The sequence below is a fragment of the Bombus huntii genome, chromosome 2 (genome assembly GCF_024542735.1).
Source record: "Bombus huntii isolate Logan2020A chromosome 2, iyBomHunt1.1, whole genome shotgun sequence".
Taxonomy (NCBI): domain Eukaryota; kingdom Metazoa; phylum Arthropoda; class Insecta; order Hymenoptera; family Apidae; genus Bombus; species Bombus huntii.
This window is the reverse complement of record NC_066239.1, coordinates 13,688,186-13,715,378: the sequence shown is the minus strand read 5'-3', so window position 1 is coordinate 13,715,378 and position 27,193 is coordinate 13,688,186. Positions and strand designations below refer to the sequence as shown.

The 27,193-nt window shown below is 43.4% G+C and overlaps 1 protein-coding gene across 7 annotated transcripts in view; it reads left to right on the top strand.

Moving 5' to 3' along the window:
- The window catches only part of LOC126876887 (transcription factor SOX-6), a 323,573-nt gene that overhangs the window by 166,982 nt on the left and 129,398 nt on the right, over positions 1–27,193 (top strand). For 2 of the 7 annotated variants that reach the window (XM_050639726.1, XM_050639723.1), the window contains exons 2-3: positions 13,716–13,810; positions 15,667–15,717. In XM_050639726.1, the coding sequence (XP_050495683.1) occupies positions 13,716–13,810; positions 15,667–15,717 (146 nt within the window). Of the gene's footprint in view, positions 1–13,715; positions 15,718–15,748; positions 16,083–27,193 lie in introns of those variants that run through there. The other 5 variants (XM_050639746.1, XM_050639727.1, XM_050639735.1 and 2 more) reach the window with 3 other exon arrangements.

The window sequence follows — 27,193 nt, the reverse complement described above, 5'->3', positions numbered from 1 at the left end:
TTACGTGGATGGTGTTTGAAATGAAATTTTACGAAATTTTCTGTACACAATTCGTCGTTAAAATCCGCTACCTCTAAAAGTTACAAGTTAAGACACGTGATCGCTATAGCAGATATCAATGAGCAAACATCGTTTATTTCTCGTATACGCCACATGTCACAATTATAAAATCATTCTGTAATATCTGATTCCCGCGCACCATAATTAAGATTAAGTCAAACAACGTAAATCATGCGCATTCTCGCAGGAAGAACTTTTCCTGCTCTTGTTTCCATTCAAGTTCGATCCGAAAATATAAAATCTAAAAAGTTTATCTAACTTCGCAGTTGTAAAATGTGATGTACTATTTCCCTTTACGTGATATGCCTTCCTGTGCAATCAGCAACGCTTAACTGTGAAATTATACATTACGCCAACGATTACCTTAATTGCTAGCTCGATCGAGCATAAATCGCGTTCCTTTAAATTTCCTATCTACCTTAGAATCCACAATTTTCTCCAAATCGAGAAAAGACTAATCATCGACAGATCCAACCCAGTCTCGTCTTGTCTGACCGCTGACCTTACGCGTGTGAACGGAACCACTTTGAAATCAAAGTCGGTACAAACTTCGTAAGACGACAGGTATACTCGCAACTTCTCGGTGGCTGGCAAGGCCAAGGGAAGCCCATCGAGAGTTGTGATCTCTTCGGTAGTGTGAAACGAACGCGGAACAAACAAAAACGTGCACTTGGTTGGTCCCCGCGGCGGAGCAACCCTCATCAAGTTTTACGAGCCGGCGTCTCCACGCGCGGACACGAGCAACCTCGGTGTACTTACGCGTCAAGGAATAAATTTCTTTATTACTTTGTAGCAGAACCCTAATGAAATACTTAATAACAGTATTAAACCGGATCGTTAAGGCGAGTGGAAAACGATCGCGGTCTCGTGGTAAAAAGTTATACGCGCGCGAGTACGCGACCTGGTTTCACAGAACGAAGAAGACGAAAGCTCGTGGAGAAGTTGTAGAACGATCGAGCCTACACTAGCTAGAAAGAAATTAACGAGTAATTAGAGTTGTCTGTTCTGTTGCCGATAGAAGAGGGATTACGGGCCACCCTGTTGATAGTATCGAGGTAAGGATTAACGAGAATCGGTCGCGCAACGTTCGCGCGTGATACACAGGTTTGATTATCGACAGGGGATCGCTTCCACACGTTCGGTATTCGAACGTGTGCTTGATTGATCTGGATCACCGAGCAATGAAAGAAACAAAAAGCGAGAACCGTGCTTCGTTTGGTCATGATACACGGGATTGATTATCAATAGGGATCGTTCTCATTTTCACGCGTTTGATATTCGAACGTCCAAGTAAACGTGTAGTTGAGTTCGATCGATCCAGATCATCGCCTACTGAAAAAAAGAAAAAAAAAAAAAAGAAAATAAAAGAGGACAAAGGAAAAGAAGGAAGAAACTAGAAAAAGAAGAAAGGAAGGAGCTGAAAGAGAAAAGCACCGAATCATCGAGATAGCACGGGTTACGTCAGCCGAAGACGATCATCGATTCTCTCGAGCTAAACGAGGTGTCCTTGGTGGACACCTGTCAACGAGCCCCAGTCGACAGAACGATTACGGAGTGACGAACGAGTCGACGTTACGGCACGGTCTCGTGCAGGAAGAAGGGATCGAGGTGGCCGTGGAGGGAGAGGGAAGCTAGTCACCCTCGACTTATACACGTTGGAAGGTCGATGGAATTTCAGAGTGTCGGTCGAGAGGAGAAGATCGGCTACTAAATTGGTGAAGGGCGAGCACGCCGGAGGCTTCCATCCTGTTTCCCCCTTAACACGACCAACCCCCTTCTATCCACCCTGACACGAGGACTGCAACGAAACACGAAGCTCTCGATCGGGTTTGACGTCAGACAGAGGAAACGGTTTCGCGCGCTATAGTGATTGTCATTTTCCGGCCTGCATCCGGACCGTGTTGCTTTTTCTCCGTCGCCTCTTCTCCGCGCAGTCTACTTTCAATTATTTTTTACGATCAAGTATCCTATTCCCAGGATAGGCGTCTGTTCGACATCTGTTTTTGTGCTCGCCGTGATTGCGTCTCCTCTTTCGTCCGATCGTCCATCGACGAACAAACGATCGTCCCTAACGGATTCGTCCAGGGACTTAATCGACTTCTAACACGGAGTTTGTCTCTTTTGTTTGATGCCCGACGACGAGTACTATTATGGGCTTCTTGTTGGACTTTCCGTGAGAGTTGTCCTTTAGAATTTCATATTTTAGGGAGTGTGAGATTTCTGGTATTTGGGGTAATTAGTTACGGCGGATAAACATAATCGTGTTTTGTAATATCTATGATGTTTTAACTTAATACTATAAATGTAGGTGAATCATTTTTTATTACTCAAATTATTAGAAATTTTAAGTACTAGATACCGAGAAATCGATACTTTCAAGTGTCAGGGTTTGATATTTTACGAGCTGATTAATTTCTAATGTATCTAGAAATAAAATTTATTATTCCCTTTCTAAAACGAGTTTTGTAATTTCATGCGAAAACAACGCGTTTACGCTTCTGCACATATTCCGTATAGTCGGAGGAATTTTTATAAGACCTGACTACCCAATTCGAAAGAAGTTCACTTCTTACAATAGACGTGACTTTCATCGAGCGGCCGCTCTCTTGCCGACGAGGCGATTCGTTCTTCCTCTGATTACGAGAATGATTCGAAATATTTTCTGACGTGTCATCTTTCTCGCCTCGGTTGTCCGTGCCTCTTTTGCGTAACAGCGTAAGTAGTCAAAGAAGGTGGTCGATCACCGGCATAAACTTCGAAGAAGTACGACGCAGGCGAGTTTATGTGACGTGCATAGCTGGACGTCTCTCTCAATCCCGGTTTCAAGGCTACTTCACATCACAATGGTCACCTAACGGTTAAAACTCCAGGCAGAGCAGACTTCGAGAGCGTTGGAACGTAATAATGGCCGTACCCCTCTATCGATGAGGAAGGATCGAACGTCTCTCTGGCCTTATCGACGAGAGTTAATTATAATCGAAGACCGGTTAGTTGTTTGGTTTCGTTGAAAGCATCCGAAGACTACAAGGAACCCTCTGAACAAGGGCTAGCTCCCCCTTCGTCCGGTTCATTGTAAATTAATTACCTGGAAATGAGAAATCTCCGGTATACGTTCGCTTCCGTAAACGAACGAGCTCAATGGGAGGTAAAAAGTGTTCTTTAAGCGGCTCTTCGATGCGACTGATTGTCTTCCTCGCCCTGTTCGAGCCCTTTCATCGGTATCTCGGCTGATGTATTTATGCGCCACGAATGGGGTTGAAGACTTACTGGGGTAATAGTACGCCGCTGATGAAAGTGAGGCTGTTATCGGCGATTTGAAATAAAAGGAAGCAGTAATCGATCTACAAAGTGTTTGATGTATTAACAAAAATTATTATTATTATTCAAATAGCGCATACGCGTGTATCTATTTTTCGTATACCAGAATTGCCTTTGGGATCGAAAAATATATCTTTACGCACCTGTAACATTACGCAAGAGACAAAAATCTCAAACTCCATCTCTGACAATGTCCTCTTTACCTACGTATATTCTCCATAAAAGAATCGGCGCGACGAGTTAGGCAAACGTTCTTTAACCTATAAAAATAGCAGTCGCGAAGTGGAAAGAAAGAGTGCGGGGACGCGGGTTGGACTACGCCTGAAAGGAACCGAAAATTCGCGAATCCTATCTAATTGAATCAGAAAACAATTGTCACGCGTTCTCGCGATGACACACTCGCGCGCGTAACCCGCTCGCGTCCTCACCTACGCAACCCGTCGTAGTACACTAGAGCGAGAGAATTTTCACCTGCTCAAATAGAGCCCGGCCTCGTCGAGTTAGCCGTGTCATTGTGTTTGCATTATTATGTTAATCACAACGAAGACGGTAACAATGCGTCAACCTCGATTTAGGAAGCGACTCGAAAAAACATATAGCTGAGCAAATATTAACTAAGCAAATCGTTAGTTTGCTCCTCGGTGACTGGCCACCTCTATTCCCCTCTTGCATGTGAAGGAAACGAACAGAGGAGAAGACCTTTTTTATGCCCGGCTCTGTGTATGTATACGTGATGAGCACGACGATCTCTCGCGGTTTTGCCGAGACACGAAGCCGCAACTTGCAAATTGAGCATACCTATTTACGGCGTCACAAGTGTTCTAGCAAACGACCTCGTGATAGCTAATTCGCGGGGGACGTCACGGGATTTTCGACACTGCCGATTCAACGTGTGAATCTTTGTTCGACGCGAGACTTTACCACTTTACCGATAAATATTTGACCACAACTCGTAGATGGTCCTGGTTCCTCGAATTGATTATGTATCGGCGAATGTCGATTTCTTTTTTGATACACGGTATTTTAAGAGGAAATGGTGACAAATGTTTAATTCGCGCAGGAAGAGTCGATTCTGTGACTCGATTAACTGGTCACGGTAGTCGTCCACTAAGTGAAAGATCGAACGATAGATAGCTCTATTTGGAAACTTTGTTTTATCCAATCTTCTTTTTGTGATAGTTTAAATTATACCTATTCACAGGATACAACATCGTCGAGCTATAATTTAGCTCGATCTTCGCAAAAGAGTTTTAATGGTGACAAATTGAACAGCCTACAGGGATTTGCAAAGAATAAAAAGATTTTCAAAACACGAATCACGAAGTTACCGGATAATCGCCTAAGGTCATTCCAGTAAACGTTACTTGAAAGAATGCTAATGTCTTTAATTCCAACTCACAAGATAACGGATTATTATACACATATATTTCAGTGGTTAGCTTCCTCCCATGAAGAGATTAAGAAATTCTTCTAAATTTCACAACGAACGTTTCGAGTACATAATTCAACACAATGCAGCAACCATACAAATCTACAACAAAAACTCTGCTATCAACGCGAAAATCACCTCTCATCCAAGCAACAAGCAAAAACAACAGACTCCCTAGCAAGCGCCTGTAGCGGAGTCGTACTGTGAGAAATCAATCGACTCCGTTGGACCTATTCTTGGAGTCGCGAACAAAGCCTCGATACGAACATATTCGGCCGGGAAATAGCGGCACGCGATAAGCACAGCTCGCTCGAAAGGCGAGAGCGTGCTCGATCGAGGACGCTCGTGGCACTAATAACGTTAGCGTAGCACCGCTCGAGTAGTGGCATCGAGGAGCGGCCGAGTGCTTGGCGTAGACCACTCGTCCGAGCAACCCCCAACGTGCACGGAAGCCGCGACACGACTCTGCCAGTTCCCATCGCCCACGATGCCAGTCATTCGTTCCGGTCCCTTCCACTTACTCCTTTCCCCTCTCAGGCCGACCTGTAACGCAATTACGATTGTTGTTTGAATGAACAATCAAGCGCCCTCGAGGCGCGCGCTCCCAATCATTCAATTTCTGTTCAATCGACTTGGAGCGTCGCCTGGGCCACCCCTTTGCGCCACGACGTCGTCTATCTTTGTCACGAACCGAGAATCGTGGAATAACTCGGTCGAAGGACAAGGATGCGACATTACGAAGGTTTGGCTTGGCTATTAAGGGCGAACGGTAAAGAAACGAAGGACAGGGAAGAGAAAAGTCAACGTGGTTATTGTTGCCGGCTGACAAAGAGGTCGCGTTCGTTCTGCTCTCCTTATTCACTGCCACTGACAGGGCACGCATTACCCCGAGAAAAGAAGCTAATAACAGCCGGTTGGAACAGCCGTCTGTTTATCGGCTACCTGCTTCGACGTGCGCCCCGCAGAAGTTGAACAGCGTAGTGCGGAGGACAGCGTCGTTTTCGGCGCATGGAATCCGGCCCGCGCGGCTTTCTTCGCGCGGACGCGCGTGCACCCGGACACGCCTCGTGAAACCCGGTTATTAGTTCCCCGCGGGAGGGCTGTCCCCCTTCTCTGATTCTTCCCACCTCTCGTGGACGGGTGCCACCGCTTGGAGACGAGGGGTCGTTCACGCGGACAACCGGCCTCCTGTTACTTCACTCGTGACGTCATTCAGCGACGATGAATTTCACTGTACCGTGGAATTTGATCGGTATCCGGCTTAGCCCGTTCACAACAAACCCGTGTATACCCGCGTGAAACGCCACGAAAAACGCTTTCTAATTGGAAAGCTGGATTTCGTGACACCGAACGATGGGATCCAACGATAGCTACTTGATATTTGCATTTGCTGCTTTGTATTTGAGAAGATGAAACGCCAGTGTGGTTCTCGACGATGACGAAGATGAGTTTGCGTCTCCGTTTACGTGCATTTAAGTTTTATGGAAGCATTATCGATAATCCACAATAATCTACCTACGTAACTATCTCTTGGACTATTCGTTAATGTGGAAAATGGTTCTTCAAGATCTTCGGGTGAATTATTTTATTTCTTTAAATGGTACTATGTATTTGCGATTAGCAAATCATTTGTGGACGTACACATACGAAGGGATGGTTTTTCGAGTACTTTGCTTTTCTTTGAATCATTGGTCGATTGCGTGTAAAAGTTCTACAGCTCAGTACCATAAAGACCTATTAATGAAAAGGATGCTCGCATTGGAGATCTGAAAAAATTAATAATGGTGGGAAATATTTCTGGAAAGATGGTGTATTGATAAATTCAAGGACTGTCATTACCTTTTACAAGGAACGCTCATTACTTTTGCTCGATAATGATTTTATTATAGGATTTGTATAGATCATATGTTATTAACAAATAGTGGCATTTAATAACAAAAGGGCAGTGAATACAACACAGATGTAGTATAGAATTAACTTTAGCCGTGGTCACGAGAAACATATGAAGATCGTTCTTTTGTTGGCGGTGAACATGAATCTTACACGGATTTTCCAAGTGTTATGTCGAAATATCTGTTTCTATCGTTGACTGGAATTCCTTTCTATTTACGTACAAACTCTTTCATAATCCACGAAGAAAAATTTTCTACACGATTCGATGAATAATGCTGAATAAAAAGTACCATACATCTAAATGTACCCGAAAGAAACCACCAATCAATGAGACGCTATAATAAAGGTACAAGTATTTCAATTCTCAAATTATCAATCATGCGGATACAACTTTTCTAAAAAGGCCTTTTCTAAGAACTTTCGAAATATTAACCGTTTCATATTTAACATCATTCTCTTCTATCATCGATTGATGCAATATACTTTGATTCTCTCGTTATAAAATACATACTTTGTATTTCATAATTTTTATTAAATAAAGCACTTTCTCAGTTTCACACGTGAACTCTCTAAAGCAACATTCGATACCTAACGGTACATATGATAATAACACCGACGCTAATAATACCGATCGATCGTTCGATAGTTTCGACGTACACAATCATTGACAATAAACTAATCATCCGAATCATTGGCACTAATCCCCACCGTAGAAACGGTTAGTCGAACGAGTACCGTAGCTTGGATAATATTCATCAGGGACCGTAACACTGAAAAAAAGGCATCGCGCGCGGCCTTTTGCCGAGGCCTGAAATATGACCCGTGCAAGGATTGCCTGCGAATTACGGTGATCGTCCAGTCGCGATATATTGCTGAGAGGCCAGCGGGAAGGCTGAGGAAGCGTTAATGCAAACGAATAGTCGTAGATCGTGCGAAAAGTCTCGCGGGTCGTTATCGTTCACCTATTCGACGATTGATGTGGATTTCGGTTAACGTTTCTGACGTTTACGATCCGACTGAAATTGCCATGTGAAACCAGTTCTGATAGCAAATATCTGAATTCAGTCAGGAGACACATAAACAGAGAGTATTTATTAGCGACACGTAAAGCAATCACTGTCTAGAGGAAATGTTTCATCACATCGAGCAGTTCATGATTCCTTGATGGGGAAGGTTCTTCGGTGTCCCCCTTTGATTTTGATCTACTTTCGTAGAATGTTAGTTGTGTCATTCGCTGTTTGTAGGGTAGGGATGGATTTAGATGTGGAAATGGGAAGGTGCCTCTATCATTCGCATCGTGTCTGGTTTGTGGTGTGACGGAGTTAGTGATAGTTCCAACGGGATTTTTATTTTATTGGGATTTATTCATGGGATTTATTTATGTAATACTTTGATTTAATGTTGTGGAACGATATTTGTTTGCTTTCAAATCTCAATGACCATCGATCGCTTGATTCCCAAAGCTCCAATTCTCTTCCTCTTTACCATGGTAGAACCTGTAAACACGCCTGCAAATCGCAAATATCTCAACTAAGAAGAGGCTATCCAAACTCTACGGTCCCACGACCGAGACATAGGCGTTATCGACAGAAAAAAGATGCGAGCGCGCTTTTTCCGCGCGGCGTAACAGGCCAATTATCGTGTTAACACGAGCACGAGTGCAGCGCGTCGATTCGAGGCAAAGTAAGTACAAATACCGGTGTAACTTACTTAGTTAAGTCGGTGCTGGTGCCGTGCTCGGATCTAGAAGACAGGGAGACAGCCGCCCAATGAAACACTGTGGATGTGGATGAACAAAGAGAGAAACACTACACGAAGAACGGAAGGAGAGAGAAAGCGTGGAAGAAACAGGTGAAGGAGAGGGAAGGGGTAGCCAGGGAGAGCCAGCAGAAGAGAGTCACAAGAGCTTGTGAGAGACGAACGAAGTCGCCTGGAAGAGGTAAGAGGGCCGCGTGATTCGGACGCGAGGGAGAGAGATCCGACGAGAAAAAGAGAGGACAGAGGGAAGCAGGATCAGTGGAAGGAGGGGGAGGGGAGTGGAACGGGTGAACGGGTGAACGGCCTGCCGCGTCCTTGCGAACCACCTGACCACACCGGCCGTGCCGCCACCACTCGGCCTCTCCAGCATCCTTCCAGCGGCTCGGACTCGCCTTCCAACCGGCAAACAGCTCGCCTACCGGGCTCCTACCTGACCGATCGCCTGCCTCGCTCCGGTCCCGATTCGCTTCCTCTCGACCGATTGTTCCTGAATCTTCGAACCGCTACTCCTTTTCTCAGCCCGAGCAAATACATTCTTTAATCAGCTGTTCGTCTGCTGCCGCCGCTACCGCTGCCGCGCCACTCAGCGTGCCGCTCGTTCTGCGGACCAATTGCATGGATCGCTACTCTCGTAGACGTTCGTTCAGACGGTCGTTTTCGAGACTCGGTGGTTTGATCGAGTTTGTGAAAAGGATTCGGAGCTTTTGTTTCATGGAACCTTTTTGGAACTAAGAAGTTCTTGATATTGACGAGGACGATTTGCTTTTATGGTAGGTTTATGGTGAAAGAAATGGAAGGGTTCCGTGGAAAAGTAGTACAAGTAATGGGAATCCACGTCCCTGATTCCGCTATGAAACTTCTGCATTGTGTACAAGAGTCGCAACAATTTTATTACCGTGTTATCTAGGAGCGCCAAGAAACTTATTGTGTTTCCAACATCCTGCTTTTAGATTGAAATTTATTCTCCAATATACAGCTATACAATGTCCTTTCACGTCCACACATTTCTATTTCTTTCAAACAAACGATACATCCGATTCTATACGATCCATATATTTCGTATCGACTCTCTCGAACATTCTTAATTTATCCAATGAAATTCCGAACGATAGGCCAACTAAAGGAGCTTTGTTACAAGACTTCGGCGAATGTTTCAAACTGGAAACAAGGCTGTTTCTGGGACATCAACCTGTGATGCATATGGTTCTACTAGAAGGTACTGTTCGCAGCAAGGTACTGTTCATAGCAAGATTTCGCGAAGTGTAATGTCACCGGCGCGTTTCGCCCACGCTCAGGAACTACAATAGGAGTAACAATGATGCTATAAATTGCTGCGTGTGTTCTTCGCGCGGTCTAGAAATCGGAGCACACCTAAATTCCTGGGTTAGCGAGCCAATCTGTTTGCCCGTAAATAATGGCGCTTTGTCTAAGCGTTCGCGGTTGCGTTATCCCGGCCATCTGGACACCGGTAACGACCGTTTCGACTGATAACGTTTGTTGCTGACGAAAAGCAAAGAGAAAACAAGGGAAGAGAAAAAATGTTCGCGAGACACGAGGCTAGAAATTTCCTGCGACTCTATCGAGAAGAAACAAGAAACAGCGAAACACTGGTCTATTACGTTTGACCAGATCCAAAAATGGCTGAGTAGGTTGCTGGTCGCACGCTTCCTTATTTCTTAAGAACACCCACGCGTTATTAGCATATTAATGCAATAGCGAAAACTCGAGGTGACCCGGTGTTTCTGGAAGACCTAAATGGCAAAGAACGTTCCTTTCGCGTGGTGTGGATGATGAAAAGAAGAGAAAGAAAGAGGTAGCTGTCTGATTTTGATGCGCCATTACGCTAGGCGTTATCCGGGAATTACAACTTCCTTCTTGTTGCACCGCGCCGGACGGCCAATAAACGCGCGATTGCTGTGCACCAAAAAAGCCGCGGCCTCCGTGAAATATGCTCAGAAAATATGATTCTTCCTGCTGGTAATGGCGCGAACGTTACATTTATCAGGAAATAAGATTCGCCGTACGGTTCTCGAGCAATACGCGGAGAAGAAGAAACGAGAAGGCGGTGCATTATCGTCGGTGCATTCGCAATCGTGCCTCCAACTACCATTACTGCCGTGAGCTTCTGTCGGCGACCCAGCGCAACCGACTCCCATGTCCGACGATTTGCGCGTAATACAAGCCGAGTTTACGTATTTTTCTGTTCGGCCGCGGTATACAGCTCGCTCCCGAACTCTATCCCCCTTTCTCTGTTACTTCGAACGGAGCTAATGTTCCAACATCACTTTCTTCGCCGGTCGAAAGTGGCCATTTAGCGCCTTTATGACCGCCTCTTACTACCGCCAGGTGTCGCGCTTCTATGATCATCGATATATCGACTGCCCTATTAACGTAGTTGTACTGACTGCATTCCAAAGATGCAACGAGAATTGTCCGCGGTCCAATGCGATGTTCCTGTTGCAGGTTGTGTTGCATCGACGCGCTTTAATCGGATGTCTTAATCGTGAGCTGAAATACTGGCGAGTTCGAGTTCAAACATAAGGAAGGGAAATGTAGTGTATTAATAAATATACGTAATTCGTAGTAATATTTAATACGAACAACGTCAGATTTAAATTAAAGTGACAGGTATCCTAAATAACGAGTACAAATCGACTACATACATATGCATATCATTCATATTTGTATCCTAAGGTATAGAGCGTTGTACTGTTGTAGCTTAAAAGATATGAACGCTGGAATTTATTTGACGGAACAAGCTGAAATTTAATAGACGATTATACGTTACAAACTATGTATCGTGCAAAACGTACAAGCATTTTCGATAGTAAAACAGGCCTTTTAACGCGAGACCAATGCTCCGCCACTTGGGCTGTTTGTTTTTCTACAAATCGCAGGTATGCGGTGCTCGCTGACTAGGCAGAAGTTACAGAAGGATCCCCAAGGCTAATGATCCATCATCTCCTTATTTCCAAGTCCGAAGTGGCTACTTAACGACTTTACGGCTCCCTGCTAGCCAGGAACGCCCACGTGCCACAGGTACCCCGGTCGCCTCGACTGCGAATTGATCGGTCGCTCTTTTAATAGAGCGAATCACCACTGCCAGATCGTCGTAGTGGTCGCACGGGAACATGGGAACGCTCAGTTAGGAACGTCGTAGTCGGGACGTGGTTAATGCGCCTCGTATTTCATTGGAAAGTTTCCGTGAAATTCGATGTACGGTGAATCTTGCAAGATATGGAGCGTTTCAGTGATGAACGAATCTCTTGGCCGATTGTTTCAATTAAATTTTACTCACGAAGTACTATTTCAAATCGCTCATAGAAATTAATGAAATCAATCAGCATTTTGTATTCGATATCTCTCTCTTGTCCTACTACCTCCTAGACTTGAATCAAATATTTTGTTAACATACAATTAAATACAATTAAATTTCTCTTTCTTACAGCGATTGCGGGTAATCAGATTCGAAGTAGATATATTTACACTATCAGAAGTAGCCTTGTCTCTCTCTCTCTCTCTCTCTTTCTCTCTTTCTCTAACCAGTGTATCTAAATACCAAAAGAAATGAACAGCGTATACAAATACTTTCTGCATCACCTTCGGCTGTTTTTTCAAAAAGTCTCTCCCCAAAAAACAACCTCGTCCGCATCTCGACAAAGAATCAGCATTCACCCATTACCATCCGTTTCATCCCGCCTAGTTCGTTTCTTAACAAAAGAGGGAAGAAAAGAAGGAATCCCCCGGCAGTGTGACACAAGTTAGAGAGAAGCACCTGCTGTCGGGGCATCGAGTTCCCATTCTCGTCAGCGGGCACTTTCGTCGGGGCGATCAGTCTCGTCGAGCGATTCGGGAGATTTCGGTCGGCCGTAAATTACGGAAACGGAGAAGAATGTTTAGCGGACATTATATTTCCTCGGGACGGTTCATTTAACATCGTTGGATTCCTCGCGGCAGGAGGAATGCCGAGATTTCGAGTCGAAAACCACCTCGCGGCGTCCGATAGTCGGTCGCGCGCGCGCTCCAGACCAGCACAGGATGAGCAGAAGAAAAAGACAGTGACGTAGTGCCCACCTTCGGTGGAATCTCGTGTCATCTACCAGGTACTTCTCTCCTACTACCTCTGAATCATCGTCCTTTGTCTTCGCACAGGATCCTTCGTATCTGTCGGTCGCGACCGCGGGCCAAGACTCCACCGACCTCCATGCAAATCCTACGCGTTCGTCGCTGTGTCGCTGCGTTATCAATTATCGGAAGGTTGGATAATGGAGTCCTACGGGGACACGTTAGTAACGGTTTCTTTTCTTTTTATTGGAGACGATGGCGAGGCTTGGAACCTTTAATTTGTGAAACGTTTGGCGAGGTTTGTTTCTTTCGTTTTTTACCGAGTAAGTTTGCAGGGAGTGGATTCTTTTGGATTCGAACTTTTTAGAGCGGTTAAGCATGAGATACGTTTGATGCAGAAGAAGTGTTAGTGATGTTGTTGCGCTATAGAAATTTGATGGATGTTTCCTTACAATTTTCGTCGTATCGTACGAAGTAAGAGAGACGACAAATTTTGTTCTAAATACTTATTTATGAAAGTGGAAGGGATGGTTATGATCTTAATCTATTTATAAAACTATCTATACTAATATGGCGTTAATACTTCTTTACGTAACGATACTTGATTAAAAACAACTATGAATGAGCGTACTACGATTTACGCCAAGCAAAATCCCGTTTCTACTCAAACATGTCTGATCCACCGCAAAATATGTACTCGCTTTGATAACCCTTATCAGCTTTCAAGATATCATAGCAAGAAGGTGTATATATAGTCTACAGCCTACGAAAAACATCTTAATTTTGCAACAATTATAACAATCAGTTTCGAGCGATAAACCTGCGTATCTATTACTTGATATTATACACGGTGACTCACTGAAACAAACTATATTCGTAAAATGATTAGAAATAGGGGAGAATGAATAAATGACAAAGCAAACTGAGAAACCAAATTTTGGAATTTACTAAATTATTTCTGTGTTTAAACACTATTATATTAGAATTATATTTCTTTTCGTAACATAGTGTGACAAACTTTCTTTTCATATTCCGTTCTTCGTGTTCAAGACATTCAACAACCCGTATAGAAACACATTGTATAGGTACACACCTAGATTCTTCTTTACAAATTCACGAATCGTTCCGTCCAACCATAACGTTAAACCGTCTATCACGGATTACTAATAAAACGATTTTCTTCTGCCCGCAGAACGGTGTGCTTCCTGATGTTCGCCGTAATTGTTCGACGGTGGATGGGGTCGTCACGGCCATAAAGCCGATCAGCTGGAAGGAGATTCGAAGCCGGTGAGTCGAGCACCAGCACCTGCTTATTGCGCTTGTTCATTCAGGATGGGCCTGCGTCGAGGCGCCGAGCTCTCTATTCACCTTGAAAAGGCGCGAACGCGTCCCTCGATCCGTGTAAATGCCGTCGTATCGCGATAAACCGAATGAATCAGGATTCTTTGTAACTTGGAGTGGAAAAATTCCCTTCGATCGAAGCTATCCACTAAAAAATCCTCCGTTAAATCATTCGTTCTTTTACAAAATCGATAATTAAATATTCGAGTGGATAGCTCCGCCTATTCTGACAAATCGAGATTTTACACATTTTTATTTCCATTTTTTATCTTATGCTTGTACTATTTCTCGAGTCGTGGTCGCGTTTCCGCGACAACGCGGAACGGCATCACGCGTTTGATCTAGCTCGATCCTATTCGTAACTATTCATATTACAAATCCATTTTAAGCGGAAGTTCGGATGGCGAACTGTGTGGTGATTTTTCCACTTGATATGCTCGCTCTATGTCTACATTGGCAAAAGGTGAACCGCTGTGAAAAATGGACGAGGTCGCTTGCGGCCGCGTACGAACATGGCGGGGCACGCGCGGACAATTACAGCCGGCCGGACACGATTTTACAATAACTCAATTCATTTCCGAGCGTACGTAAGAACGGGCTGACAAAAAAGCGCGGCTGGATATAGTTATTGCGGCTGTGGTGCACACGTGAACAGGTCAGTCCGGTCGAGCTGCGGAACGACGCCGGGAGGGGGGAGAGGACAGGGATCGAGACAAGGGGACAGAAGGAAAGGTAAAAACGTAGACGGAGAGCGACCAGTGGAATCAGGTGGAAATGAAAGAGAGCAGGATAGATACAGAAAGAATTCTCTTGCGAGTACCACGAGCAACCTGAGCGACAAAGATCACTGTAAAGTCGGTTAAAAAGAGATAATACAGAGAATGAAAGGAGACCGCTGAAGATGACGACAAGGAACGACGAGACGTTCGAGTGAGATTTTCTATAAACGTAGAATACGTATTGATGCGAACGTGACAGTCGCAGATCGTTTAGAAATGTGCTTCTTTGATACATCGGAGCACAGTACAATTTCGTTTGTATGAATTTCATTTACCGGAACGAAATCTTACTTAGCGTCTAACTGCTACCGTTTGAAACTACTTATCTGAACGCGAGCTTCTATTATGTGAACGAATCCTATTATATTCTCCTATTATACGAACTGCGACAATTATAGAAATTATTTTAAACTCTCTCTAAAGATTCTTATAAATAAAATTCTACTATACAAACATCTTGTAGCGATATGTCATTTCTGTGCGTAACACTGTGTCCAACTGAAAATGTCTATATATGTAGATGCGTATGTATGTACGTTTAACGCTTATAGGAAATCCTACTTTTAGAATAATCCCACAGTGCAGCGCAGTGTGTTTGCAAAAGAGTCGATATCTAATCGGCAAAATGCTCGTCGAAAAGTAAACCCGAGAAACAGGGTGGAGCACAGGCATGCACCTCTCGTCTCGTTTCGTCGTCTCAACGTTTTCGTTGGCGCGCTCGCTGTACTCCCAAGCGTATGGGACAGTACTACGCACGAGACAGATCCTCTTCGCGGGAATACCTGACAGTACTTGCTTCGTTCCTTTCGTTTGTTTCGTTCGGTGGTTGGTTCGGTTGGTTCGGTGGACCCGGTTCGCGCGTCTACGTTTACATACTCGCGCCGTCGTCGCGTACGCGCGCAGCGTACTGCGCTCTCACACGCACGCGCACGCACACCATATTCCGTGTACACCAGTTCACTGGTATTGTATAATGCAGCCATTGATAGCCGTCCTCTCTTTCACGCACGCGATCTGTTGCAGTCGCTGCAACCCGTGTCCGGTGACAGCGTCCAGTGTCCAGTCTCCCTCCCGGTGAGTGTCCACAAGATTTATTTTCCCATGCGATATACGGGGTGACACCGCGAAAAGTGGACCTGATTCGTCGATTACGGCGAAAAATCACTCGCTATCTTTCTGTTATCATCGTAGTTACAATTGCAACAATATACGTATTAATGAACGCAGTCTTTATCCGTTTCAAGATCTTGTGTTTTACGTGTACTTTATAAACAAGAAACACGCATCCACGTGACGATACATACCATACGCGTGTACGAGTGCATTCGTGTTTGCGTATTCTATGTGTACACCAAAGAAGACGCATAGAAGTTAAAGAGAACGCTTGCTGCGCACCTTTCGCCGATCGGCGAACGCATCGTCCGTATGGATCTCATCGGGTACGTAGTCCGTTCGATCGCTCGAATCGATGTCTGAGCGTGTTGCATCGTGTCGCAAACGTTCAGTGGAGACGTCGTCGATCGCGGCGAAGAGGGCTCTGGATCGCGGCCGTAGCTCTCGGATACCTTTTCCGCCATTAATTGCGACCGCGTCACGTTTTATCGTTATTTTCTCGATCTCGATCTCGATCCACGCCGGATTGCTTTCCAGCCTCGTCTCTCCGAGGAGGCTGCTGCGGTACTTAACGAGCAGATCGCTTTCAGTCGGGACGCGAGCCGCGATCAATTTACAAGCGCTTCGAGATCGTACGAAGTTAGCCGATCTCGGTCTCTGATTCCAGAAAGATTTCGAATGCCTGGCTCGAATCGAGTGGATTTTCGTCGATCTAAAATCGATCTTACGTCTTAGCTCCATTTATTAGTCGTGCGAAATATTCGCGAATGTTCGCTAATATAAATTTGCTTCGGTGAAGACGCGATGTGTAAACGAATAAAAAAAAATTGCGAAGGATTGTGGGCGTTTGGGAACGTTTAGAGTAATATTAATATACCAAAGAAAATTTATTGTTCATTGATTTCGTACACGTTCGATCAATTTTTTTATTAGTTGAATCAGCGACGAATGTCTGCGATCACTTTCGCTTTCTCCAACTACATATGCGTAGCGCAAATACTCAACAAATGTTTATTATCATTTGCTAGCGCGTTTAATAGATAATCAGTTCTAGACGCGATGCGACATCGTCATGATTCATATTGCTAATGATAAAACGCGTATTGTCGTAGAAAATATAGATTCGCTGAATCGTCCAGCGTCTACGCTGTGAAATCGTAACAGTGTTGTCTTGTTTGTCTGCGTCGAGTCTTGGTTAGTGGACCGATCGCCCTCTCGCGCGGAACACCCGTTGCGTCGCGAGCTTCGCGAATGCGAAACCACGATTCGACAAAATTGCGTAAAGGGAATCGAATTACGCCTGTTCGCGAAGCCCGCAAGATTCGCCCGTTAGGGGAGAATTATCTCAGCTACGGCCACGATTTACGCGTTCTCCGAACCGGTGACTCGTGTCTGTCTGAAGCGTGGCTGCGAATAATGTGATTTTGTTCCCTCGTTCAATGTTAAACTGCGTTCTTCTACTTTAATGGAATTTCTCGATACTCGGTTCTTGGTACGTTTCTTTGATTTTTGCAATTTATTTATGCTTCCTTTATTTTAATATGTAGTGTTTCTTCATTGACTTCATCTTTCTTGTTCTCTTGTCCGAGCTTGTTCGATGTTTGTTGTCTTTTGTTGCGCTTTATTGCATTTGTGTTGTTTTCAATTGTATTACATAATTAATTTAAAGAAACTCTTAAGAAACGATTTCATTGCACGGTTAATTAAAAAATAACAATTATTAAAGAGGCATTGAAATCTTTCAGACATCTATAACTGTCTGAAGAAAACTCGTGTGCACAAACTGTATTAAACTTTCACCACAAAAAGACTCGACATTACAATTTGACCGAACGTCCTTCGATTCCATGACAAGTTCCCAATATTTACCCGAGCTCCTAATCTCCGCGAACTTTACCGGTGGATTATGTGTCCGCAAAATGAAAGCAAACATCTGCGAGATAATTGTACAACCACCTTCAAATTCCAAGATCCAATTACACGCACATACAACTCATCGCGCCTCGGTATTTCCCTCCACAATCGATATCGACCGATCGGAATCGAAAAAAAAAAAGAAGAATCTAAACATTACATCACTATTTCCAAAGAGGAGTCCTATTGAAATCGCACGTCCCTTTCCACGATCGAAACGTAAAGAACGAGTATTATCTAAAAGCAGATAGCGCGGCCATGAAGAAATCCGCGAACGCATCTCTGACACACGTAATCGACGATTCCCAAAAACCGAGAAAAACTATCGTCAAACTCGTGACTCTATTAGCGCCTCTACTTTGTTTGCTTCGAAGAATATTGTACGATGTGTTACCGAAGAGAAACAAGAAGCTACACTGTTTATCCTTTCAATTCGATCGTACGCTGCCCCACCTACCGGAAGTGGAGGAATGGTGATGTAACGCAAAGCGAAGGAACAGTTTGCACGGGGCTATCGTTTCGAATCGAACGTCGTTGTATTCGTAAAGATATTGACACGTTACGCTACCAACGGGACAGCGCGAGCAAATAACGCGCGGATAAGCTGCGATCCTCGCCTTCGCGCTCGCCTGTCAATAAACCGCGTATCGTTAGCGATAAAACGCGCCGCGAGAACGTGGAACGGTTTAGCGATTTTCGACGGTGGGAAAAGTTCGTACCCTTAATCTTATCTTTGCGCAAACAATCGAACGATGTTCCGCGACCGGTTACTGGTTCCCGTTGCCCGAGCCGCGTTCCATCGATTTCTTTAGAAGGAATCACGCCAGGCAATGAGCGAAAGAGTAGGTTGAAGAGACGAGGAGTTAAATTCGGAGCAAATGGCGAGGAATTGGCGTCGGGGATCCGACGACGCCGTGAAAATTGTGACAAAAGCCTTTGGTTATTTTTTACCGCGCCCGCCGCTCGTAATTCTTTTCGATTCGCGGATCTCTTTGAATATTACGGCGCTTTCGCATTGGAAAAGGGGAACAGGTGCGTAATCCTCTGTTTAACACTTTGCTCCCTGTTTTATGGTTTTCTGAGGAATGATAGGGTGATTTCGAATTTGCCGCAGTCATTGTAATATCGTAAGTTTGATACGAAGTTAACCTTTGAAAATCAACTTCCTTAGGAACAATGAATTTCGCGTTCAACTTTAATTTTTGGGAGCCGATGGAAATTTGAAAGTTATATCGCTATATGTAATATTTGAATGATATAGCAATTCTAATTAAAATTCTACTTGAATTATTAGAAATACAATTGGGAATTTTACTTAATCAAACGTTTCAATCTATTTACAAGTACAACTTGTTTATTTACGTATTTCTTTTCGAAGCACTAGCGAAATGTTTCAAATATCCTACTAAAATTCGAAGGTACTTGCGATACACTTGATCCCATCGCTAATCAGGGGATCCCGTAACGGAATCCGCGCGCGGAATGCAGTCGTAAATAAAGCGCGAGCGACGAACTCTCTCGATGCGCGGCGGCATCGAGAAAATTGAGGATCGAGAAAGAAACGTGGACGAAGAAGAAAGGAACGGGAGAGAAAGGGAGCGCGCTTTTGTCGGTACGTCATTACGACATCCGGTCACCGTACGGTCGTCGCGAACGGTATTTCAAAAATATCGGATAAAATACGAGGATCGAGAGAGAAAGAAAGAACAGAGAGGCTGGCTTCTGCTATTATACTTGGTCGATGTAGCCACGTATTTCATCTTTCGTTGAAAATATCGTTTCGAAGGGTTATTTTTGGATGATTCTATTTTTCTTGACACTTTTGACGCAGGGGAAACGCCGCTGGCAGCGCGCTCATGCTTCGCCACGAAATTCCTTTGGTACCTCGTAGCCCATTGTGGTTGAATATCTTATTGAGAGTTGATTCGTGCATATGCCTTGGTATGCGTGACGTTGAAGCGTACAGATGTTCGTTTATCAATGTTTCACCGTGGCAAGTGCAGTGTGAGATATGGGTGTAATTTTTGGTGCGATGTTTTTGTGAGAAATTCTTGGGAAATTTTTGCATTTGCTGTACAAATGTGAAAATGAGTGCTCTGCTACTTTCTTTCAGTGGAGTTCAAAATTGTAAGTGTATAAAGAAGTCTTCAAATTATATTATTTGGGATATTAGTGCAAATATATCTTGATATTATCTTATTACTTTAGATATTTTCCATCAGGAACAAATAATGCAACTGTTAAATGTATATATACTTTGTTGCACTCTTCGTGGTCCTTTTCATCATTTTTTCCTAACACTGTTGAGAAAAGAGGAAAAACTCGTTATAAGTTGCGTGGACTACTCTGTACAATAGAAATACAACGTCAGTATAATTAGCGAAAACGTAACTATAAGTGTTTGTCAATAGATTTGTAAATTCTCTTCTGATAATGCGTGTATACTTTGCAAATCAGCATTATATTTGCATTATGTTTCAGGCAAATTGCGTAACAAGAGTCATAATAAAATGGCAAATGCAAGGAAATTACTGCAATTTATGAATATTTATCATTTCATCGTATTTTCTTTAACAATCAGTAGATGTTCTATAGCCATTGTGTTAAAACAGATTCATTTGTCCATTGATTTTTGCCGATAGATTCTGAAAACGTTTCTTTATGTGACGACCATTAACATGTCATATAAAAAAGACTATCTTAGGAGATGTGGTACATGTAATTATTGCAAAGTAGGGAAAATCGAATACTATTTGTTAGGAATGACATCCCAAATAGCGTTGCTAATCGCTTGCTTTTGAAATCAAAATTTCACATTACAAGACGTTTGCTGGAATCATCATAAGCGCAATAGGATTAATTCAATAACACGATAATTTATACGATATTGGTAATTAATTGTGGGTTTAACGATGATTTATCGCCAATTAAAAAATGAGTTATACGACAATGGAAACGCTGTTTCCTTCAGCAGGAAAACTGTAACGTAGCTATTGTGAATTATATCAAACGAAATTCAAGTAGTTATGACTGTTCAAGAACCTCCTTTGAAATTCCTATTATTTCCAAACTTTCTATTTGTAGCGTATATCATTCCAATATTCGCATTCTTATTTTTACCTCGAAACACTTATTTGGACAGATCATAAATCCAAAAATTGTAAACAAATCCAGCAGCTCTAAAGTTTAATCAGAATACGCAATCGCATAAATCACGTATGTCAGGAAGCACAATAAACAATAATTTATTCATCCAAGCGTGCACATGCGCGTGTTGTGGCACCAACAGTCAATGCCTAGCTTCGTCAAATAATCACGGATTACCTAGAGAGGCTCGGTTTCGAGGATTAAAACGGCGGGATTCTATGGATGCTAAAAGCTTGCCTATTTAATTCAAGGATCTCGATTTATGTGGAACTCGCCGGTCGTTGAATGCTGCTCCCCGGTAGGCTCGCGGCCGTGTGCGAGTCGAGAGCCGATCGTGAATCTGTCGTTGACACCGAGCAGCCAGGCTGTTTGACAAAAAAAGTAGGCAGGCATAATCGTAAAGTGCGAATGTTATTCTCTGGACGATGAGCGAACCCAGGGAGAGAAAGAACGAGGGGACACTATAGGCGCACGAACACTAACCAACGCGAATACGTATACACACATTGATACGCGTACACGCACTTGACACCGGTATTATAAGCATTTCTTTTATTCGTCTTTTATTTTGTCGGTTTTTGCTCGAAGCGTATAATGGGACGACGTAAAATAAGAATTCGTAGCGGAGACAGAATTCTTTAACGGTTCCGCGAGCGGCGAATTAGGACGGTTCAATGTTCCCGCGAAAGCGATATAATTGCGTCATTAGCGAATTTCGCCGGACATCAAACCGGTCCTCGCGCGTACTCCGATCGAAAGAACGAGAAACAGCCGGAGAAAAGAGGAATCCTCTTAAGGATCGCGAAATCGTTTTACTGTTCATTCTTAAATCGTTCCGTTGGCCGCCACCCTTTTGTTTCGCGGATATTGCTCGGAGGAATTCGAAAGCGGGACCATAGAAAGATATCGCCACCCTTCGATTTCCATCGAAATGCAAGGAGACAGAGGAGAAGACGGCAATCGCGAACGCGACCGATTCGAGGAACAGAGCAAGAAACAGAGAAGACAGGGCTGGGAGACGGACAGACAGGCAAATTCAGTGGCTCGAAATTGTACAAGCGGATTATACGTTTTCCTTCGTATTAAAATACGGCGGGTCTCAAAGGGAAAATAATGTCTCCCTGATTACTCGCTTCGGTTCAACTCGAGCCACCCCTGTGCGTCGATCTCCGTTGCCCTGTCCCGTGTTCCACCCCCTTTCTATGTCCCTTCGTTTCGCTCCGATCTCTATCTTCGTCTGGCTTAAACGCGTCGACGCGACGGTCGCCCTGTTCACGACCTCTCCATCTTCTCTGCCTACTCCCTGCTACCTTCACCGAAACGGGGATTAAAATGATGTTTGCGTGAAAGCCAAAAGCATTACCGACTTTATCTTCTGAAGTGCGTCGTATTACTCTCCCTTTTATCCGTCCTCTCTTCCACAATATTTGTTTTCTTAATTTCCAAGAACGCCACCTCCGCGATTTCCTTTCCATTTTTCTGTTTCTCTCCCTTTTCGCTTGTTCGTTCGTCGATTCGAATTTTTCCACAGAGCTTAGGAATTTTATTCTTGCTTTTCGTTCATTCCTCGTCCTCTTTTCTTGTTGACAATCGTTAGCATGGCAGAATGCACGTTACTCGTTAGATAATTTGTTTTTCGATCGTAGCTACCGTTTGGCGCAGTGTCAAACGAGTTGCAGCAGCGTTGCAAAAATGTCCGACGTAATGACTCGGGCGTATCGGTCTGCCTGGCCAATTATGATAAACCGGTTCATCGGTGAATGCGAAATGCCACTTTCTAAAGTCGTTGCGCCGCTGAAAGGAAGAAACTCTTGTTCCCTCGGTCCTTTTTGTTCCAACAAACTCGATCGGCTCGCTCGGTTACGTCGGTCTTGACTCCTTACGACTTCATTATCCGCGACGGGGGAAAATCGGTGGCGGATCGTGAATCTCGAAACTCTTGCACTTGAAAGTGCATTTGGCAGCGTGTACTTGGGTTGTGTACGGAGGTATAAAAAGCTTTTGACTTTTGCGAGAAATACAAAATCTACGAACTACTTTATTGCTTCTATCATTATTTGTTAGCAACCCTTACAATCGATCGATTAATTCGAGATTAAATTACTACACGTTAACTACGCCGTAATTATTCTCGAATCTAAGCTACAACAACCGGGAAACATTTACACGCGAAACAAACCGAGGATTGGATTAGGAAAATCAGTGATCGAAAGGGCAGTGGCATCGCGGCATTACGTGGGCGGCTGATCGAAACAGGATGTTGCGAGAAACCCGGTGGCTCCTCGTCCATAATATATGGAGGCCGCGCGAACATAAAATTCTCCAATTGCAAAATTGATGCGTCTTATGTTACTTCCTCTTTCTTTATCTCCCCTATCTATGTCTCTATCTTTCCATCGACACCTTCTTCTCTGTCTCTATCTTTGCTTCACGTTCCCTGTTCACCGGGTACATGGTGGAGCCACGGGTCTCGCGGGTCCCCTGCTCGTTTTACTGTAAAGCAACTCCTCATATTGTACAGGGACGCGTAATTCATTTTTTACCGGACTCGGCTCAATTATTTATAAATTGCTGCTCCCTCGGGTAGGACACAGGCAACCTGTCATCCTCCCTCCCCTTCGCGTCGCCGACCTCCCTCTCGATACTGCTCTCGCAGTCCTCTCTGATGGCACTGCTTCTCCGGTGCGGAATAAAAAGGAGGGAACAGCGAAAGGGAAAGAAAAGGAAAGGAAGACTGTGGAACGGAACGAAGAAGAGCGAAGAAGAGAGAGAGAGAATGGGAGGGAGAGAATGGGAGGGAGAGGGGGAGGATGGTAGGAAAGAGCAGCGAGTACTTGACGAGAGCGAAACGTGCACTCCGAGTACGAAGCACTTTGGACGATCGAAGCAGAGGTACAATTTACCGGTTTGCCTCGCTCTGTTTATTTTGTTAGCGTGCTAATGGAATGGTTACGATTCCGAACGGGGCAGCGCTCCCTTTTCCCGTCGATAAGGCGAATTATAAAGATTGTCCAGGAATAAAGTTTGACAGCCACTAATGGTGATTCCCCCGAAACACGTGAATCAATTAAAACGGACGAGAACTAGCAGTGGCAACGTTCGACCGGTTAACAGCGGTTGTCGTTGCTCGTGGTTTTTCATTCGCTTATTCCTCCATCGATACGGTTCACGAAGTCGAGACCAGACGACAAAGGCCTCTGGTTGAGAACGATGATCGTTATTGCACAGTGATAATTTGTAACGAATGCGAGACGTTTCGAGAACGCGGCAAAGAAGTTTATATATGGTGGTTTTTATTGGCCGGGTTATGACGATCGTGTAGGTGATAATGAAGATGGAAGTGTTAAACGCAGATCGCTGGTAGTCAGGTTGGGAAAGGTGATCATTGTCGAGTAATTTCGGAACGACTATGAAAGAATATAAAGGTGATGGCGCGCAGCTTGGGTTGCATCATAAATTTTTTCCTTTGTCGTAATACGCGAGTTGAAGTGATTAAATGCCTGTTCCGCTTAGGTATAATTTAGGTAAATTGGTAGTTGGAAGAATAATGTATTGTGCCTTCTGTATATCCTTCCTAAGATTCTAGTTAGTAGCAGGAATTATTTCCTTCGTTAGCCAGTGTATCTGTTCAAAACCATAACCCTACCTACTCAACGTTTATTCATCGAAATGATTAAAACAGATGCATGTACCTTTATTATACGTGATCTTGCAAATTAATTACACACATCCAATTAAGTTTATCGCTCAGTCGAACCGCAAAGATCCGGTGGCGAAGTCGCGAAGTCGACGACACGCTCAACCTCACGGAAAATCTCGGCGGGTCGAAGCGCGCGAGAAAGCCGCGCGTAATCCGGCGGCGGGGAGGAGTTCGGGATCGTGCGTAATTCGCGATCTTAATGACTCGGCCGGTCTACATAAATTCGCGTGTAATTGGAAGCTTCTTCGTGGCGGCGTATAAATTTAAGGCCAGCGGGATGCGCGCAGACACGCGCGGCCGCCTCGTTTCGCCCGCGCCTCGCGTCTTTGAGGAATTAAAAAATCTCGAAATATCGCGCGACGGCTCACTGCCACGATAACCGGCCATCCGGACGTGTTTCACCTGACGCGTTAAGAGATCGCGACTGTTTTGTGCACGCATGTTATACGCGAATCCGCTTCGCAACTGCGAATGAGCATTAATAAGGGAATGGAAGCAGCAAGAAGATAAATTCTTCTTGCACATAGTTGTATCTATCTGTTACATTTTTTAGCTAGTTTCTGTTTAAATGGGAAGGAACATATTCATTTCATTATGTTTGCTTTGCTTAAGCTAACTCTCGTAAGAAGCAAAAATTTGTACAAGAATGTAAAAAATGTAATGTAAAGAAATGTACAAGAATAGCGAAAATAGTTGCATAAAGAAGTAAAGAAGTATCGTTAATCATAATTGTCTTACATAAGACAGTGCGATTTGATAAGTGAAACACGATTCACATAGTTAAGTAGAATGTGTATCTGAGGAGATTCAGACAGATCGACTAGGTATTGTCATATATAGTCGATGCAAGTAGAATGTATCTATGCCCTGCTAGTCGCGAAAACGTATTGTGTTCAGGCTTTGAATAAAATGAAAAAAAAAGTAGAAAATTTAATTCGTCTTTATAACTTTCTCTAATTAATAACTTTCTTCGCTCATTACGCAGTTAATAGCAAATAAGTTTGATCCATTGATATTAAAACAATGCATGACGATAACATTCGTATAATTTTATGTCTTGATGCTCAAAAAGATTTGTATTAGAACAATTTTATGTAGGATTTGGCTTTTATTTGTATTTTTTTTTTTTTTTTTTTTTTTACACAGTCTTTCCCATAAAACTTTGAAATCCGATTTGCAATTATTTTTGTATCACCCTGTAGTTTAACCTTCGTGATTATACCTTTAGCGTATATGGTTAACTAACTGAGCGGTTAAAATTGCTGAACGAGATAATCTGGCGGCTAGCTATCGTGTCTTAATTAGACGTATAATGCATCCTCGATTTATGTAAGTTTTTTTCATTTTGGTTTCGATTAAAACGCGATTAGATTTTTCTGCTAGTTCGTGCAGTCTGCGCACGCAGAGTCCGATAAAACTTTGATAATTAAAGTATGGGATTTTATGGTTCTCTGGCAGAAAATTGTGTGTGTGCGTAAAGCGGGTTTATTACGTTAATTTTAACGAGAATTTGTGGGTAGGTTGAGAATTGGTAAGCGTTTAATCAAAGTTGATCGCTGTGCGTGGAGATTTGCCGGCCTGTGAAGTATTTCAGGGTGTGGATTATGTTTCATGAACTAACTGCGGGGTTTTTTAAGTAAAGTTACTGGCCAATAAAAACGAATTTGGTTCTACTTTTTATTTAAAAAGTAAATTGTTTCTTCTCTTATCTTTAATTTCTTCTTTTTCAAAATATTACTTGAAACGAACAATCAAATGTACAATGGAAGGAAGTACCATTCGTTCTTTTAATTTGTCATAATAAATTATCTATTCGTAATGCTAATAATATTATATGATATAGTATATCATTTCTACAAATAAATACCTATATACTATCCAAAAAATTATAAATAAAATGAATAAGTTCACTGTCTGTTCCCCGTTCAATTAAGATTAATCCGATGACATCGATAACGCCGTCTCTATTTACTCATTATAGCGCATATCTTCGACGACTTAACGCTTATAGTGTGTGTTATGTATGCCATGACTAAACCCATAAACAATTAAAGGTTACACGTGTAAAAATCATGCTGCGTTTTATCTCATCTATGTTCAATACGATCAAAATAAAACAAAGGCTATATCCAATTCGCAAATGGCTATTGAATCCTAAAATAAGAATAATACCTATCAAATTAAAAAATTGTAATTCATCCATAATCACCATTTTTCTCGCAAAAGGCAAACAAACAAGAGAAAATCGGAGAATTCCAATTAAAGGTTTTCAAGTACTTCGGCATAAATCGCATAATTTTCTCAAAAGTCATCAAATAATAGATCAAGCGACTAACGCTTTTCCATGCTGTAGCTATTAATCGAGCTCAAGACCTTCGACCTCGGGGTTGCAGCGGAAACGTAAGCACCAGATATTAATAGGAACAACCTTCCTCCTAGACACACAGTATCCAAGATCAATCGAACGTCTCCTCTTTGTTTTCCCTTATCTAAGATCGCAATCGACGATGCTCGGTGTACTATAATACTCCGGGCCACGTCGGAGAGCATCAGTTTGTTTGATGCTACCGGATCGTCGTGACAAGGGCGACGTTACTTTGACTACTCCCCTGAGAACAAAATCTCCCTTTCCGCTTGCACGGCTGTCCCTCCCTTTCGTCAGTTTCTCTCTTCTTC